The following is a 16,626-nucleotide window of genomic DNA, read 5'->3' on the forward strand; positions in this document are numbered from 1 at the left end:
AGGTGAAAAATGAAAAGCTAGATCATAAATCCGATTCAATCTCCCCAACCCGCTACCCACCCAGCCAGTTCTGCCTCGTCCACTTCTTTTTCCTCCACGTAACTCGCCAGCAGAGGGAAATTTTCGACCAGGAAGCACGCGAGAAGATGCTTACAAACGGGCATTTGACCTGTGCCTAGGCTCAGACCACCAAAATTGAGCCCGTCTCGTATCGACTCTTCTGCCCCGCGTCTTCCAGGATGTGGCCTTTTGGTTGCCTCTGTATTCTCTGAAACAAGATCTAAGGCTGGGTCAGAGGCTGTAGTTAAGAAAGGACCAGAACCCGAAGAAACTGCAGCAAAGGCAAAGGCAGGACATGTACAGTTCCACGCTTTTGTGCGAACTTCATAATATCTGCCGTCATAGGCACGCGAAAACCGCCCCGGGCGAGAAAGACTTGCTGCGGAGCGAACATAGAAAATGTATGGTTTTTCATCCTTGTGGTCTTTGAGGGGCTTTTTCTTCTCTTCAAATTCATCAGGAAGAGCATTGTTCATTCGGCTTTCGCGTCTGGCTTGTGTTTGGTTGTCTCCCTGCAATCTCTGCGTTGCATGTGCTGCTGTAGAGGTCACGTCGGTTCGGTCAAAAGCAACATTTGCTGCTGCTGTCGGTTCTGTTTCACCCTCCGCCATTTGAACATCATTTTCTCTTGAGTTTGATGGGCGGTAATATCGTTCATCTGGCGTTGCAGTTGGCTTTGTAAACCCAGATTGACATTCAAGATGGACTTTTTTGCTAGCAGAAGTTCCTGAAGGGCCAACAGCTTGCTGGCAGATTAATCGACTGACAAGGCGTCGATCAAGCAGATCCAGTGCTGGCAGAAGCTCATTGGGAAATAAACAGTGTAAAGTAACAAAGATGCGCCGAATAGCAGGTGAGGCAGACAACAGTATGCTTCCGGGAGTGGGTTGATAAGTCTGTCCAGTTGTAGATGGAGCCGCTTGTCCTGCGCCGGCTGTCGAGGTTGTCGTATTTAAGGATGAATTACTATGTGATTGGTTGATTTGCTTGAACAGAGAAGTGAGGACGTCCCGCGGCGATGGAATGGTGGATTGGGAGGTCATGATCATCTGGGTAACTTTGACTCCATTTTTTTGACCCTTTGTTTGCTGCCTTTCCTATGGACTGAGAGAGAGGGTTTTGCAAAAAAAAAAATATCAATCTAGCCAGGGAATAATATTCATATAGAATTTAAAGGATATGGCGGGAAACCCAGGATGTTTTGATGTTGATATTGATAAATCGGGGATGTCCCACGTGTAATAGCCCATAGGGCTGGGACGTCGGTATACACGAGGGATTACCCGTTGTTTGGACAGAATAGGGAAGAAGTCTATTTGAACGCCATGCGAAGCTTTAACTGTGGATATTCCAGCCGGGCTATGTATTGTTTTGCATTTGCGTTGCACGGCTTTTTCTGCTCCGACTGCAATTTTGTGACTTATGATGAATATTTAATTCGATCGCATCAAAATAAATTACATTTTCGTGTATTCAAGACGCTTTTGACTCGATAACATTAGAAGATGCCATCAGTTCTTGTGGACGCATAAAAGATCCTTCCGATTGAGCAGACGCGCAGATGTCGATTTCCTGTATTTAGCGTTGCGTTGTGATTCTTCCAGTTGGATTTCTCTTGCTTTCGTTGGTTTTTGTCACTTGTGCCTTGCGCCTTTTGTTTCCTCTCCGCGCTGTTAGCGCTGTGAGCCTCCTCCCCGTTTAACTTTTTTTTTCTCCTTCTTGGTATTTATTCGTCCAATACTCAATCGTTTGGAAGAACGAAAATCTTCATTGACAATTGTTTAAACGAAAGTAATCCTTGAGTGGTTCACGGTGACTTATACGAATAGAAATTAACTAGGTACATTAATTGATAGACACAAACAGTTCTATTATAAGGCTCTAAGCAGGAAATTCAATAGGCCGAGTAGTGTTCATCTTAAGAAACGCTATTCGCTGCAAAACGAGATGTTTGAAGTCCTTCTCCAGGTCGTCTTGCCGACTGCTTCTCCATCTATAGCTGCGTCCATAAAGGAAATATTCTATGCGGTATAATATCGCGCAATATTATGAAAACGACAGTAACATTTAGGAAGCTTTCAAGATTAAGGTCGGAAATCTCTGATTAGCAAGAGTGCATTCTGTCCACCCTGAGGATCGGTACACTTGACCATCACTTTCTCGTTTCATCAACTTTAAGAAGCCCACTCCCATTGACCGTTCACATATCGTCTAAAACGCCGGTATGCCTCATCCCATACCCACTCAGAGGGCTGCTGATGGTCAGGGACTGGTCTGTCTTCAATATACACTGCTGGCATTTGGCCAGAAACGTTGACTGCATCCACAAGGACCGTCCCATGTCCAGGGTTCAAAGGGTTTCGGGGGGTAACATAATGGACGGGACGGAAAGTAAGGCCCATCTGTTGTACATGTGTCTCGATGATTCGTTTCTGGTCAGGAAGTGCTACCTCTCCTTCATATACAGCACAAACAACAAAGGTATTCGCGGCTGGGAAGTAGCTCCTGTGCTGAGTGTACAGGCTCTGAACTCGGATCATCATTTCCTGAACATGTCGGTCTCCGGCATATGGGTCTTGTGTAGCATATGGCACTGGAGGAATATGGGCAAGAATTGCACCATATGGCGATGTGATGGCCACCACAGAGCATCCAGCGAGATCCCTAGTACCAATTGCAGACAGCTGCTGACTGAAAGCAGCGAACTGGACATCGTCCATTGCAACGAGGCGGATTCGACCGCTGGCTTCCGACTGCGCAAGTAGTCCGAAACTTGACATGAAGGAAATTATGGTCACTCATGAATTACTGGTATATAAGGCGTCGATGAACTAATATTCTTAGTAAGTTTTGAAGCACTCTTGCAGCCTAGAACAGAACATTGTTTACCCTATGACAGACTGCGTTGGCAAACAGAAAAATGAAGTGACTAGTTGCTTGGTATGCAGCTTCAAATGATTAATGGAATAACTGAATCAAGAAAAATGAAATAATATGGTCAAATGTTACCCTTTTTATACTCCTCAACTCCTTCAACATCTTCAGTAGCACGTTACTGTAGCGGGGGAGGATGCCATCTCATGAATGGTACCCCTAGTCTAGCTTAGCCCATTCTTGTCGAATTAATTTCATCTTTCATGATATGTTTCCCTCCAAAATCCTTGCAAAAGAAGACAACCTGGGTTTGGGATGATTGATTGGTGACGAGATTGCTGAAATAGCTGGTTGAAACAAATTGTTGACATGGTAGATAAGATGTGTCGATTATCTGGGGTAAAATGGGCGCTAACCAAGTTGATTGATTGGCTCTCCGCCGGCCAAGCGCGGGGAAGGTGACTGTGTCGGCACCGGTGCCTGACCCTCGGTTGAACGATCGAACAGCAAAGGATTGAGAATACTCCATGATTCCAGATCAAGGACCGTGAAGAAACTTGTGCTCAAATCAACCAAATGATCATTTTTCCGTTGGCACTTCGAATAAGTCATAATTTCTACAACTTGTGAGGTCTTTTGTATATCATGGCTGCAATCCAGGCGTCACATGCCCCGCGAACTTCATCTACTCCACGCTTTTTCCAACATTATCCCCCAAAGGAAATTAGCTCACTAGCAGATGCCTCAGCCGCTGGAGACCTTGACACCGTAAGAAATATTCTGCAGTCATACATAAAATGCCAATCCCCCGAAGATTCTAGGCTCCAAGAGTTTTGGCCAGTCCTTCTAACTGCGTTGTCCTATGATCGTGCGGAAATTGTGTCATACCTCTTGGACGCTGGAATCCCCTTATCTTCTCTGCATATCCAACAAGCCGTCCGGACGAAATCAGCAGACATATTTGAAGTATTCCTGAGGCACGGCTGGGATATTAATGCGCCATTTTCCGAAACTCAACCCTCTGCCCTTGCGTACGTGCATCGAGATATGCAGCAACAGGAGCGTACTAGCAAGCTGACTACTACCTAGATTTATCGTTGAAGATTGGGAGCTTACTAACTGGTTTCTTGACCACGGTGCCGATCCAAACGCTGCTTGTCGATTAGATCTCACTCCCATGTCCTTCGCTATTCAAACTGCTCCGCTTCGGACGATTCACCTCTTGTTCGATCGAGGAGGGGATATAGGCAAAGGCCAATTGATACATCATGCTGTCGAGCGAAATGACGGGTATGCTGTGGAAGTGATCCAACTGCTTCTGCAGAAAGGTGCAGTGTTGAACGCAAGAATGTATGAGAATCATCCGCCGTCATGGAACTTGCAGTTTTTCAAGGGTCTTGGGACTGCGCTGCACAGAGCAGCAGAGTTGGGGAAGTCAGACGTAGTGTCCTTCCTCCTTCAGCAGGGGGCAGATATCTCTGTACGAGACTCAAAGGGCCGGACGGCACTAGATTGCGCAAGGCGGTATAATCGCACTAATGTTGTGATGATTCTGGAATCTTCATAATTTCAACTTGCCTTTCTAAGATGACAAACTGAGGATTTTACAAGTGTACACATCATCATGAGGTTGTATGATGGCAGGCGAGTTAAATGATGCAAAGTATATTAATGTAGACCATGTTGTGTTCGTTGCGGTGTGAGAGAATTGCAGAGCGAAAAATGTACATTGGATTAATACTATTGTACGGCCCCTTTGGGTCTTGTAATTGGAATGAGTAAAATCTATGCTTAACCTGGCCTGAGGTGAAGCCCAAGGGTATCTATGAGTAAATGCACACAGGCCTATGCACTATGAAGCTAATATGCATCAAAGAGAAAAGAAAAGCGTAATAGACAGTGGATGTATCCAAAGATGAATGAAAAGGAAGCCAATGCTGAAAAGGCATACAACTGACTCGGCGGGTTAGCTGTCAAAACTCTTTGACCCAGCTGAGAATTCCTCGGTGGCGATATGAGCGGAAAAAGGAGCCTCTCTTTTCTTATTTTGGTAGCGAACAGCAGAGTCAAGGGATAGATTGACAATATCGTTAGAGCGAAGGTGCTGGGAGCGGTAGGATGGGACCTTTAATCTGCTCTGCGCTGCTTTGCTCGCGGATGACTCGTTTAATCCCGGAAGAACCAATCCCGACCATGTGCCTGGAGCGCGAAGATATCGACTTGCAGCTAAAGAGAAGCGATTACGAGCCAAATCTTCTTCCCAAGATTCACAAGATGCAAGTTCCTTGTGCTAGCCGCTCAAGCGACATTTTGAAGACGGGAAGAGAGGAAAAGATCGAGGTTTACCCAAAGCTTGACCATCGGCACAGAGGCAGGTGTATTGGCGAGTGTGCGTGCTTTGACAGTTCAAACGCCTTCGGGACGCCACTTCGCTTCCTGCGATTTCTCTTTCTGTTTTTAATTATATGCCCATATGCGACGGCACTCGGAGCTTCGTATAAAGCTTTAAGCGGTTCCCGCAGCCCCAAGCCCGCACCGAGTTCATGGTCGAGCTTCTTCTGTCGACGGCAAGTTCTGTCGAGCTTCAACAAAGGCCATTAACAAGGAGGGCATTGACCCACTAAGGGCGAACGCCACTCACTGATTTGCAGTGAGCTTGTCCACCCGCACGTACGTGAGGATGTAAGGCGTCCACCCCTTTCCAGGGTTGATTGCGTCACTGATGGTCGCTTTGCTGACCATCTCATCGTTCAGAGTCCTCCACATTTCATGGGGACCCTTGGCCACGCTGATATAGTGACCACCGTGCAGAGAGCCACTGTGCTGGACTACCGAAATGAGCCGGTACCGCAGCGTGTCCGGGACACGCTGCTCCAGCTCACTTGCATATTTGCTCAGATCCAGCCACTCGCAGATGTCCACTGCCGTTTGGACCTTCCTCAGCCGGCCAAAGTCGTTCATGGCGAAGCGCTTGACCGGTAGAATCAGGACCTCGGGCGCCAGCGAGATGGTGAGCTCGCGCTCCTTGTCGCTCCGGTCGTTGCACTTGGAGCATCGTACTTCTGGCAAGACCTCCTTGAAAAAGGGCTTCAGATACGATGTGAGCCGTGGACTTGGCTGTTTCGGTTGCAGGGGCACGTGCATCTGTAGCTCCTTCATTGGCGGTTGCCGGCTGACGTGCTTGCATTTCCGATTCGGGCATTTGTAAGAGGATTCGAATTCGATGCAAAACATCGAATCAATCTCTTCTGCTTGTCTATTGAACGAATTAGCAATTGCAAGAGGCAGATTAATTTTCAGAAGAAGCGTCCTCGCATACCTCGGAAGTTGCTCACGAATCGTGTCCAGCATCCATAGCAGGAATTCCTGTGCATCTTGCTGCTCACTCGAAGGGTGGCGCCAGCCCACTGCAATTTTGATCAGTTGATGTGATGCAACTTGGGCTGTCGAAGAGATGAAGCATACCTTTTCTACATAGCACATCGAGCGCTTTTACCGCCCGATATATTTGCTGTCTATGCTGGCTTTGAGACAGGCCACCAGGGCCCGACCTCTGCCAGTAGGCTTCTTTCAAGAGTCGAAGCTGGCATGCCAGGCAACTCTTTCCTCCCCGCATGCCTAATGATTATGTGATCAGCGTATGCTTATCTATAGAATACTGGAAAAGCACTTACAGCGTCCTGACTGGTGTTTCTGCTCCAGCCAATTAACAAACATGGGCACGTGCATCAAGGCCTGCATCGTGCTGCGACGATAACACATTGCGGCATTGTCGTTCGGCATGCCTTGAGAGGAAAGAGGGCCACCCTTGGCGCCCTGGCCTGTGTATGCAGAATTCCAAGACTTGGAAATGTGCTGCGTCTACTCGAAGAGAACCGAGTCAGTGACTGACAACGCGCGAGGGGAATAAATTTTCCAATTACCTGGGTACGCCGCCGCGCCTGCGCGGCGGTCTCATGCTTACGTACGACTTTTCTTGGTCTCAGAACAGCCATCTTTGCCTCGTCTTCCGCAGTCAAGTGCGTTGCCGGAACGAAATGAATCGGATTCTTCAAAAGCGCTTCCAGAGCGCTTGCCTTCGACTCCAAGCTCGAGAGAAACACCGGAGGTGACGTGAGCCGAGGAGGAGATTTCTGACCGGCAGAAATCTTTTGAAGAGTAACAGGTGATGTTCGCCGATGCGGAAGCTGACCAGCAGCTCGTAACAAAGAGCGAGAGACACGCCGACGCGGATTTGAGGATGCGGAAGAATGATGCCGGATTAACGAAAGAAGATATGCATCATGTCTTCGAGGAGGCGACAGGCGGCCTTTAAGGCCAGCCCGTCCAATATGCTTCATAATCACCGCCATATTGAACCTGCTTGTTGCTATGAAGCCTCGTTTAAAAGTGCACTATTGTCCAGGAGAAAAGACAATAGTCAGGAAGAATAAGGCAAATAACCAATGTGGCAATGAAACAATAAAAATAATCAATGAACAATAAAAGCAAGACCACTTGAGAATATGCTACACGTCAATTAACTTTCCTCCGCAGCAAATGGGTACAACTATGCTTATTGAAGGAAGCGCACAAAGAGACTATGCGGCAATAGAGGAAGGCTGACCAGCCTTATGAGACTTTGCGACGACTGGCCAAAGATGATAGATCATCGGAGTCAAAGCGGCAGTAAGAAACTGATTATGCCCCCTCAGTCACAGCCGTGAGGTGATGAGGGCAATTAGAGACAACCTTGGCGGCAGAGAGTTGATGTATTTACTTTAGAGTTTGAGGTTGGGTCAACAGACCAAAATTTGCCCCGTCGTGAATTTTTTCGTTTGGACGCGGGATGTCTCGTTTCTTCTGCCGCTTCCCGCGCTCTTCGCTTTCGGCGAATCGTTTTGCCGATTCTCCGATCATCCACGTCAAATTCCCCAGAGTTTAATTGGTTTCACCTTTAAATTATAGCTTGTCACGTTGCATCAATCCCGTACGGCAGATTTTATTATCCTAGTTATATAATGTCTGATATTTGACTTTGTAACTTATTTGACTTCATCTCTTTAGAGTTGAATTCTCTTATTTCTTTCCTTTTTTCTAATTGAACGATTTGGAAAACGCCATTGTAACCTTTGGCCCGATAAACCATGTCCTCCCGTGACGGCAGCACTGCAGTTACATACGAAGACGAGCACGTCCACCATGTCTATGAACAGATTGCATCTCATTTCTCATCGACGAGATACAAGGTAAAATGTTCTGATGCATTTTCAGAGTCTAGAAATGCTTCCAAAACGTTACTTTCAGCATGGATTGTCGTCGAAATTAGCTAACCCCGACTCGTTCAGCCTTGGCCGATAGTGGAACGTTTCCTGCAGGGTCTTCCCGATGGTGCAGTAGGAGTTGACGTCGGCTGCGGAAATGGCAAGTATCTGACAGTGAACCCGAAAGTATTCATCCTTGCGTCCGATAGGTGAGACATACTTTCATTTTCACCCAACAAATTCTTTGCTGACAATGATTCCCAGGTCACAAGCTTTAACCAAGATTGCGGCACAACATCAGCCTCATGCGGCGCTTATCGCAGACAATCTTTCACTTCCCCATCCCCCATCTTCTTTCGATTTTGCTATCTCTATTGCTGTCATCCACCATTTGTCAACCCCAGCTCGGAGGGTTGAAGCTATCAAGTCAGTCCTCGAGCTGCTGAAGCCAAATAGAGCCCTCAAGCAAGAGAGCCCAAATGGCTCAGTATCCCAATCTCCAGACTCAAGTGACGGCAGAGCCCTCATCTATGTATGGGCCTTGGAGCAGAAAAATAGTCGCCGCGGATGGGATGAGGGCATGGCCCAAGACGTCATGGTTCCCTGGGTCACAAAATCAAGCCGGGGAACCTCTTCCAAGCCGTTGAAGCGAAATAGCGCCGTTGAGCATTCGGAAACACGGCAGTCAGACTTATCGAAGGGGTCGGTAACGGCACAAAGCCGGAAAGGTGAAAGCCTTACCCCTTCAGACAGCTCGCAGACGTTTTACCGGTACTACCACCTTTACCGAGCCGGAGAGTTGGAGCAAGATGTCTCAGACGCCGGCGGTACCGTCATCGAGTCTGGCTATGAAAAGGATAATTGGTGGGCCATCATTGTGAGAAATTCAGAGCCATAAATCACACCCTGGTAACGAACAAAGACATCCACGTATTCATCAACACTATTCTCTATTGCAAAGTGGAATTGAACAGCCAAAATGTCAAAAAGTACCCCAGAAAACACAATGCGCTCACCCGCCCGCAAAATATAATGCTATGATCATCACACGTCAATTCGGTCAATGCGAATCCAGAAACCCAACGCCAACCGAAAAATGCTATCTATCTGTACCTGCGAGGTACCCCGCCAAACGGCTCTGGTGGAGACAATCCTTTCCTTTCCATAGGTCGATCAAAGGGCAATGGATAAGCCCCAGCCGTGACCTCCGAAACTGGAGGGAGCTGCGGAGGTGGCCCTATAGCTCGTGGGGCGGACTCTCTTCTTGATCGCGATGTTCCAAGACTTGGTCTTCGACCTCTTTGCGCTGGTTCTGTCGAAGTACTTGATAGCGAAAACGGTACAACGCCTGCTCGACGTGCCATGTCTTGTTCTCCCAGCTGCCAATGCATGGCCTCTGCCGCCCGCCATGGGATAGCCATTTCTTCCGCCACCTTGGCCCACATTTCTGGCTTAAATCTATCGTTTTCAACAAGTCAGTCTCCATTGTACCTCTGTGTTTGTTGACTGCCGTGCTTCCAAATGCCATGACCATGTCTAGTCACATATGCTGCCGTCTTACCTCTCATATAGCCTTGCGAGCTTGTTTTTCTTCTCCTCATCCCATTCGCTTCTTCTCTCGAGGTAATTTTGATAGTGTAACCTACAACTGATTGCGCTTCGTCCGGCCAACCTCTTGCTGATATCTTCCCATTTCATTCCTTTTCCCCTCAAATCGATGATGAGAGCATCCTCTTCAGGCGACCACTTCGATTGCTTCTTTGCTGGAGATTCCGAAGGATGCGACGGTTGACTGCGCTTGTTGGCAGCTGTTACAGGCGCGTGCGAGGAAGCAGAGGATGTGGGCACGGAGTTTGACCGGGATCTGTCAGTCGGAGAGGACACATCCTGGTCCGTGGGCATCAAAAGCAGTGAGATATCCACGGTGGCGGCTTTGATAACGCTCAGATGCACAAAGCATGTGGAAGAAGTGCGAAAAGGAGCGACGTCACGGCTGAACTTTGTCCACCCCCTTCAGAGTCTCAATTTCTTCTCGTGCTTGGAATATAATTTATCCTGTGTGATTGATTGACGTGGCGATGAGCTCTTCAGGCTCGTGTTGATCCAAACCAACCCCTGGCGCTGCAACCTTCAAACAAAATTCCTTGCGATGAATAACGTTCTCAAAGCCGCTCTATTTTTCAGAGACTCTATTCAAAGTTCTTTTGAAGCCGAAAAGAACAAAGAGGAAACAATTTCAAGGTCTAGGGGGTGGAGAACAAGGAAGGAAGTCAAAGGTGAGAGATTGCGAGTTGGTCACTGTTGCTTCATCTCGCTATGGACTGTTTCTGCGGTCTCATTGGGCGTTGGCCAGCGGAAGTTAGACCAATCGCGAGGGCGTTGTTTAAGGCCTCTACTGCACTACTCAATTGGCAATCTCTATTTAGGACGAACTGGTCAAGTCAAAACTAGATGGTCGCTCGAATTTGATAGCGGCCCCGCGTTGCATGGATGTTGCTGCATGGGTGGCGGGAGGGAGGAGGGGAGGCTGTCGCGCCAGAAGAGGCACACGCACAAGCAACGACAAAAAAAAAGTCAACGCCAGTAACTTAGTCTGGTAGGCAGTCGAGAATGCCACATCACTCGGCCACGGTCTTCTTCGGGCGTTCGGGCTGGTTGGGTCGATACTCGGTTGGTGGCTCACGATCATCTACCTGCCAATACATCATACATGGACAGGTCTGGGTCGCAAATCTTCCCTAATCGTCCCTACTGTGGCCCCCAAAGGCCGACGGGGTTGGTGCCATCGTTCGGTGAAAACTGCTTGTGACGGAGAAAACCCAAGGCAGCAGGAGAACGGGCGGAGCCTTGGGCTTGTCGTCCGCCGGCACCGCCGCTAGGGTACCCACGCACGGAACGGTTTGCGACTTTCTCGACTCCCGTCCTCGATGCCTCCACGCGTCGCTTCAGATGTGGTGTGCCTGTAACCAGCGGCGGAACCGTGGGGGAAGTTGACGGACGTGCACAGCATCAATTGGACCATAAAACTATATCTCTGCGCAACCAGAGCATGCTGAAACTGTTGGCTTTTGGGGAAAAAATTCCACGTTGTGGGCATAGCGCTCTGCCTGGTGAGCTGTGTGTGCAAATCACATTTGAACAACTTTGCGGTGAACATCTGTCAAATCATATCCGAGCGCTAGTGCATTAACCAAACCTTTGGCGACTACGCAGTGGCCAGACAGACGGTCGTAGGGCAGAAGAGGGACGTTTCTGGTGGATGGCAGACACCAGAACCCGCGAACCATGATCTGCAAGCCGAAGAAGTTTGCTGACCACATTCCTCGTTGGTGCTTGCACCGGGACTAGCTCATGGTCCATGAAGAGTTACTCTTCTTTCCACCTCATCTCTTGTCCTCGTTGGCTTCGACCACCCGTTGAGAACCTGACTCGTGCTACCATGAAACCCTGCAAAGTCTCGTTAGTTTCGAGGGAGTGGTGGGAGGGGCGCAGGAAGAGAATGCGCGGCGGCGCTCCGTTGTGAGAGACTAGCAGCAAACGAGCACTCACCGGAAGCACTGTCCCCGCATTGAACTGTGCATCTTGGTGTCACGACCGAGTTTGGCGGTGAGGTCAGGCCGTGGATTGTTCAGTGTAGCCCCCTGTTTGGAGCCACTGCAACTGGAGATTGTGGGAGTGAAAGAAGTGTAAAGTTTTGCTGCGAAACGAGAACCATGGCTCTTCCAGCAGAGTGGCAGCTTGGTACGGCATGACGCCGTGGCGCATATCCCTCCTCCGCTCCCACCACACAGGCCACGGCAAGGGACGAAGCGCGTCCTGACGAGGGCTCAAATCTCTATTTCCGTTTTCACTTTCAAAAATGTTTTTTTTATGTTCGGTGTACGGAGGTGTTCTTAGTCTATTTCACATGCCATTCAATAACAATAACTGCTTCACTGTCGACAAACACAACAAGTTTCTTGCTACACCTCGCCATGAAAGGGTCGAAACTTTCCAGGCACTTCGCTTCACCGAAGCATCAAATATAGCAACTGCGCCCGCAAATTTGATATTTGGAGCGAGGTGTCAAAAAGAATGACCAAGGCCGGCCATGGTCAGTTTGGTCTTTTGGCCTTACATTGGATTCGCCCTGACTGCAATCGATGGTGTGCCTCAAGGAGGAGGCACAGAGAGAGGGAAAGAGCAGGTGCAAACTCACGCAACCTCTGGACCGGATGAGGAAAGCCCTGGAGTGAGCATCGAATGGCATGGCTGGTCAAGCAACTACTAGCAAAGCGAACAGTTTAGGGAGGCGGTGAAAGCGAAACAAATGCGAGGGGCAGGAGTTGTCAAACTAGAGCACAAAATGGATCAAAGTATGGATCTTCCAACGGGGAAGTACCCTGGTTTGAAGTCGGATCGGTTGTGTTTGGTCCGTGCTTGAAGAAGGACGAGAGAAGTGGAGGGTGGAACGAGTGAACTCTGGGAAGAAAGTCCCATGTTTTCTTGGGGTTTCCGAAGAAGGATGAGACAATTTTATGCATGTGGAAAATGAAAAACCAGAAATGTTGATACGGTGAGACTGGCGACGCATATCATTACATTTCATTACAGAAAAGGCACGGCGCAGTAAACAAGTGGGGGTGAAAGCGACAGGCGTTTGAAAAAAAAAGGCTATAACCAATTGATGTTGGCAACAGGCGAGAGAGGGAAAGGAATATTTTCGTCTAAGTATGCGAGAACCCTCCACGCGAGCGGCGTAGACGGACCACGTCGTTTACCCGCGTTTTCCATCTTTCGATTACAATTCAGCTGGATTATTGTCATGTTCGCATTTTTCAAACTTTCAATGCTAGGCAACGCTCTGTAACTACCACAGTCGTGGGTCTAGGGGAATTGCAGTCTTGCGGGTCATTGCACAATTCAATATCCATGGGGTTTCCTCTTTCAGTGTCTAAGCTTATGGAGGGTCTGAAGGGGAGTGAAGGGAATGTTCTCACGCTATTGCCATTCCTCTCGCCGCTATCTACCGTTCTCCCCCAAACGAGCCGGGATTACCTTTCCCGGGAATACGAGACATGGTGCCAGCGTCGCCGCAAACTATACAATGTTGAGTTGGATGATCCACCATGATCAATAGGATCGCTTTGCAGATCTATAATTTGGGAAGCGTCGATAAAAGGCTATTTCCCTTCCAAAATGGGTAAATCTTGCTTTAATTATTGCTTTGGATCATGAAGATGCACTGGTGTGATAAGTTACCGGATGATGAATTTACCACGTGGTGCTCACGCATATCAGATGAACATCGATAATCATGCTTGTTTCTCGAAACGGCCGAGTCTGATAAGTGGAACTCTTCCCTTTTTCTCTATATCAACGATGACTTGAATCTTCGGCCAAGGTTTAAAATCCGTGGCCACCAATCGTCACAGGAGTCCCCGAGAAACAAAGTGAGTCGGTAACCGGGCTGGACTCCGACGTTTTAGCGTATCGGGAAGGTCCTACATCAACCATGGTTCCTTTGTCGGCCGAACCACGGTTCCCCTTTCTGGAGCGTTGATCCTTGGCAGATCGCATCCCACTTGGTGCCAAAAACAACACTTTTAATGTTCGTCAACACAATAAGTCTCCTATAATCTCTCGTCTACCTCAGACGCTCAGACGCTTTGGATTTTGAGTAGACAGCTAACTTACGGCTTTGCTTTCCAATAATTCTTTTGTTTCTTGCGCCGAAACAGGGCACCGCTGACGGACCTCAGGCTACTGTGGTGCGCAGCAACTACAGTTTAGACCCGCTAAAATCTAGCCTGAAAGAGAGGATTGCTGGGCAGGATTGGCGGGCACTGGTTCTGGTCTAACTTCTCACCTGCAGTAGCTCCTGTGCTCTCAAAAATTCATTATATCGGTCGCGAGCACAATGGCTCGGCTTCATCCGTAAGTTATGTCTGGCTCGCTCTTAGTCTAAAATTGGCAGGCCCCATTTGTTGCATTGGAATCTTAACGATTATGAAGGCATAGCATCTTTATGCGCCTTACTTGAATGGGCATATCTGAAGAGAGTGGAAGTTCAACTGCATGGTTATTTGGCAAATTCGGGACATGTATTCACTAATAACAAAAGGAAATTATACGGACGTTCTTTTAGCATAAATCAAACTCAAAGGAGACAATTTCGTCATATCTGGTCGGGAAAACTTTCAAGGTGGGTGGGGCAACACTGGCGGGCTTCATGTGTCGAAATATTACTGTATTGCTGCCCCACGCCTCACAATCCAGACCTAGCCCCGCCTATGCGATCGTCTGTCATTTGGCACATTACCAAGGTCCGCAACGGCTTTATATGCCTTAATCACCATCAAGATTAATGCGCATCGCACAGTCATCATGCGCTTCTAGATTTGGACTTGTCTGTCTTGGAGAAGAGATAGTCTGACTTAGCGCAAAACCTTGGATCCAACTTATGTTGTTATGACGTTGATTGATTTGGATCAAGTGCCTCTTTCATTATTCAGCTACTGTTCTGACACGTCCTTGTTTTAGCAAAGAAGATGCTTGCTGTGACGAACTACTGTGTTATATCTGTGTTCTTATACGGTCAAGTTTCTGGATCTATGGAAACCATAATTTTTTTATTGTTTTCTACTGACTCGTTTTAGTCTCCTGCTTAGTTGAATGTTACGCTGCTTACTGGAATGATAATCGATTGTACGCAGCGGAGATTTTCCGCCCAGAGATTTCAATAGGGTACGCTTTGTGTAAAGGAAAGGAAGGAAGCAGAAACGAACTGAACAAAGACTTCACGGCATGAGAAAGGGCCTTAGATTCGTCGAAAAACGATGGGATGTACGCTAAGAAAACCAAGGCATCGTTGACATGATAGCACTTCTCGGAAGAAAGAGTGCATTGGTTTCGATGATGTATGAATTTCGTGCTCAAGTCGCGAGACATTTATCCCCTTGGCTCAAAATGCTGATCTCTTCATTTTGGACGACTTAAGGTGATTGCATTCTCTAAGTTACATCGGTGAGCTTGCTGATGATTCGCCAAATTTTTGTTGATCCTACACCGAGGTTAGTCAGGTTCCAATTCTCATATACTGCATTATATGATCGCAGCATGAGGCTGAGGTGTTGGAGATTATAGAAATCTCTTCGAGGGATAAACACACAGTTTCATAGGGCGCTTGGGAAGAGGTAGAGACGAGCTTGTACTCATTCGCAAAGCCAACAATATCGATAAAAATCTGAATGATATGCTAACGAGCATGCATATGATCCGTCTTTTAGATTTAAACGGTCCTCAGAATGATATAACCTCCTTACGCAGGTTGAAACGTCTGCATATGAAAGCTCTCAAATAACTCTCGGCTCTCTCAAGCCTGTAAAGCTGCTGCAACGGCTACTACTCTAAATGATTTCCGCTCAAGGCTTGCTAGCCAATGGTGGGAACAACGGTGATAACTGTCGCAAGCATGTCATCTACATGGGACTCATCAAGTTGGATCTATGCTCAAGATGAAACTAACAATCTAAATAGCGAAGCAGTATTGTGATTAGGTTTGCAAAACATGCCAATCTTTTTGACAGTGCTGATTGTCGTTGTTCAGCTCGACGGCTGATGAGGCTCTTTTACATGTGAAATGCAGACGAAATGCAAGGCAAATCAGCAGTCACCACGTCTGCATTTACAACGTATTATTTCGAGCACATATCACAATGGAAAATATTTTGACGCACTAGGATGCAAGGACTCGGCGCAGCACACTAAGTACATTCTACAATGCATACCTTTGTACCTAGATGCGCATCAAAATGAAGATCGACGTTGTACATGGTCGATAAAAGAACCAGAGAAAATGCCGCATGAAATCACAGTTGAGCTGATGTCATAACTCATTTGAGATCTCACATTCTATGAAGCTAATTTCTTGGGAATGCCAAACAGGCGCAGACGCACGCATAGACGCCAGATGCAACGCCCGAGAACCATAGCATGCGACGTTATGAGAAATTAGTGCAGCTCTCTGGCGTTGGGAGCAAGAGGGGAGACCACGGTCGTCTGTTCTGGTCAGGTTGAGAAAAATAAGACCGAACAAGATGAATCCACAACAGAGCTAGGAAAATAGTTCGATGGAGTAAAGAGGGGGGGGGGGGAGGAAAAGGCGGGGACCAAATGGGGAAATGTATAAAGAAAGAGGTCCAAGCGAAGGGGTACGGCACCAGACAGAGTTACAGAGTACTGTTAGGCACCTACTGTAAGTTACTCGTAGTGAAGCAACGAAGCCATCACAATCATAACTAATGCCTGTTCGGTAAACACACGTCGGGCAAGGCTTCGGTTAAACGTGGGACCCTTTCTAGCCACGCGGCGGGCCTTGAGCGACCGGAAGCACCGCCACAACGTGGGATTAAGCGAGAGATGGCGCCCAAACTGACAGTGGCTCAACCCCTCCATGATCAACATTTCT

General features: G+C 47.8%; 7 protein-coding genes across 7 annotated transcripts; 3 read left to right on the plus strand and 4 right to left on the minus strand.

The window, feature by feature from the left end:
* Positions 1 to 35: 35 nt before the first annotated feature.
* L228DRAFT_284645 (hypothetical protein) lies at positions 36 to 1,103 on the minus strand (the record flags this gene model as incomplete). Its single annotated transcript, XM_018336248.1, has 1 exon — positions 36 to 1,103. One exon carries the CDS (start codon positions 1,101 to 1,103, stop codon positions 36 to 38), a length of 1,068 nt encoding a protein of 355 aa, XP_018186255.1.
* Positions 1,104 to 2,219: 1,116 nt separating this feature from the next.
* On the minus strand, positions 2,220 to 3,008 carry L228DRAFT_284646 (hypothetical protein). Its single transcript, XM_018336249.1, has 2 exons — positions 2,950 to 3,008; positions 2,220 to 2,891 (listed from the first exon to the last, which is right to left on the minus strand). The coding sequence occupies exon 2, from the start codon at positions 2,838 to 2,840 to the stop codon at positions 2,235 to 2,237; it is 606 nt and encodes a 201-aa protein (XP_018186256.1). The 5' UTR covers positions 2,841 to 2,891; positions 2,950 to 3,008; the 3' UTR covers positions 2,220 to 2,234.
* Positions 3,009 to 3,579: 571 nt separating this feature from the next.
* L228DRAFT_269996 (ankyrin repeat protein) lies at positions 3,580 to 4,501 on the plus strand (the record flags this gene model as incomplete). The annotated part of the gene is made up of 2 exons (XM_018335351.1): positions 3,580 to 3,965; positions 4,024 to 4,501. 2 exons carry the CDS (start codon positions 3,580 to 3,582, stop codon positions 4,499 to 4,501), a joined length of 864 nt encoding a protein of 287 aa, XP_018186257.1.
* An 894-nt stretch (positions 4,502 to 5,395) lies between these two features.
* On the minus strand, positions 5,396 to 7,700 carry L228DRAFT_284648 (cysteine proteinase; the record flags this gene model as incomplete). Its single annotated transcript, XM_018336250.1, has 6 exons — positions 6,858 to 7,700; positions 6,609 to 6,795; positions 6,400 to 6,552; positions 6,254 to 6,341; positions 5,576 to 6,190; positions 5,396 to 5,516 (listed from the first exon to the last, which is right to left on the minus strand). Exons 1-6 carry the CDS (start codon positions 7,284 to 7,286, stop codon positions 5,396 to 5,398), a joined length of 1,593 nt encoding a protein of 530 aa, XP_018186258.1. The 5' UTR covers positions 7,287 to 7,700.
* Positions 7,701 to 7,920: 220 nt separating this feature from the next.
* L228DRAFT_222815 (S-adenosyl-L-methionine-dependent methyltransferase) lies at positions 7,921 to 9,121 on the plus strand. Its single transcript, XM_018330307.1, has 3 exons — positions 7,921 to 8,162; positions 8,262 to 8,386; positions 8,442 to 9,121. Exons 1-3 carry the CDS (start codon positions 8,061 to 8,063, stop codon positions 9,073 to 9,075), a joined length of 861 nt encoding a protein of 286 aa, XP_018186259.1. The 5' UTR covers positions 7,921 to 8,060; the 3' UTR covers positions 9,076 to 9,121.
* Positions 9,122 to 9,280: 159 nt separating this feature from the next.
* Positions 9,281 to 10,079, minus strand: L228DRAFT_240469 (hypothetical protein; the record flags this gene model as incomplete). The annotated part of the gene is made up of 2 exons (XM_018331244.1): positions 9,281 to 9,635; positions 9,739 to 10,079. 2 exons carry the CDS (start codon positions 10,077 to 10,079, stop codon positions 9,281 to 9,283), a joined length of 696 nt encoding a protein of 231 aa, XP_018186260.1.
* Positions 10,080 to 10,202: 123 nt separating this feature from the next.
* L228DRAFT_177574 (hypothetical protein) lies at positions 10,203 to 10,908 on the plus strand. Its single transcript, XM_018329529.1, has one exon. It carries the CDS (start codon positions 10,327 to 10,329, stop codon positions 10,762 to 10,764), a length of 438 nt encoding a protein of 145 aa, XP_018186261.1. The 5' UTR covers positions 10,203 to 10,326; the 3' UTR covers positions 10,765 to 10,908.
* The last annotated feature ends 5,718 nt before the right edge of the window (positions 10,909 to 16,626 follow it).

Source organism: Xylona heveae (assembly GCF_001619985.1).
Source record: "Xylona heveae TC161 unplaced genomic scaffold L228scaffold_9, whole genome shotgun sequence".
NCBI classification, from domain to species: domain Eukaryota; kingdom Fungi; phylum Ascomycota; class Xylonomycetes; order Xylonales; family Xylonaceae; genus Xylona; species Xylona heveae.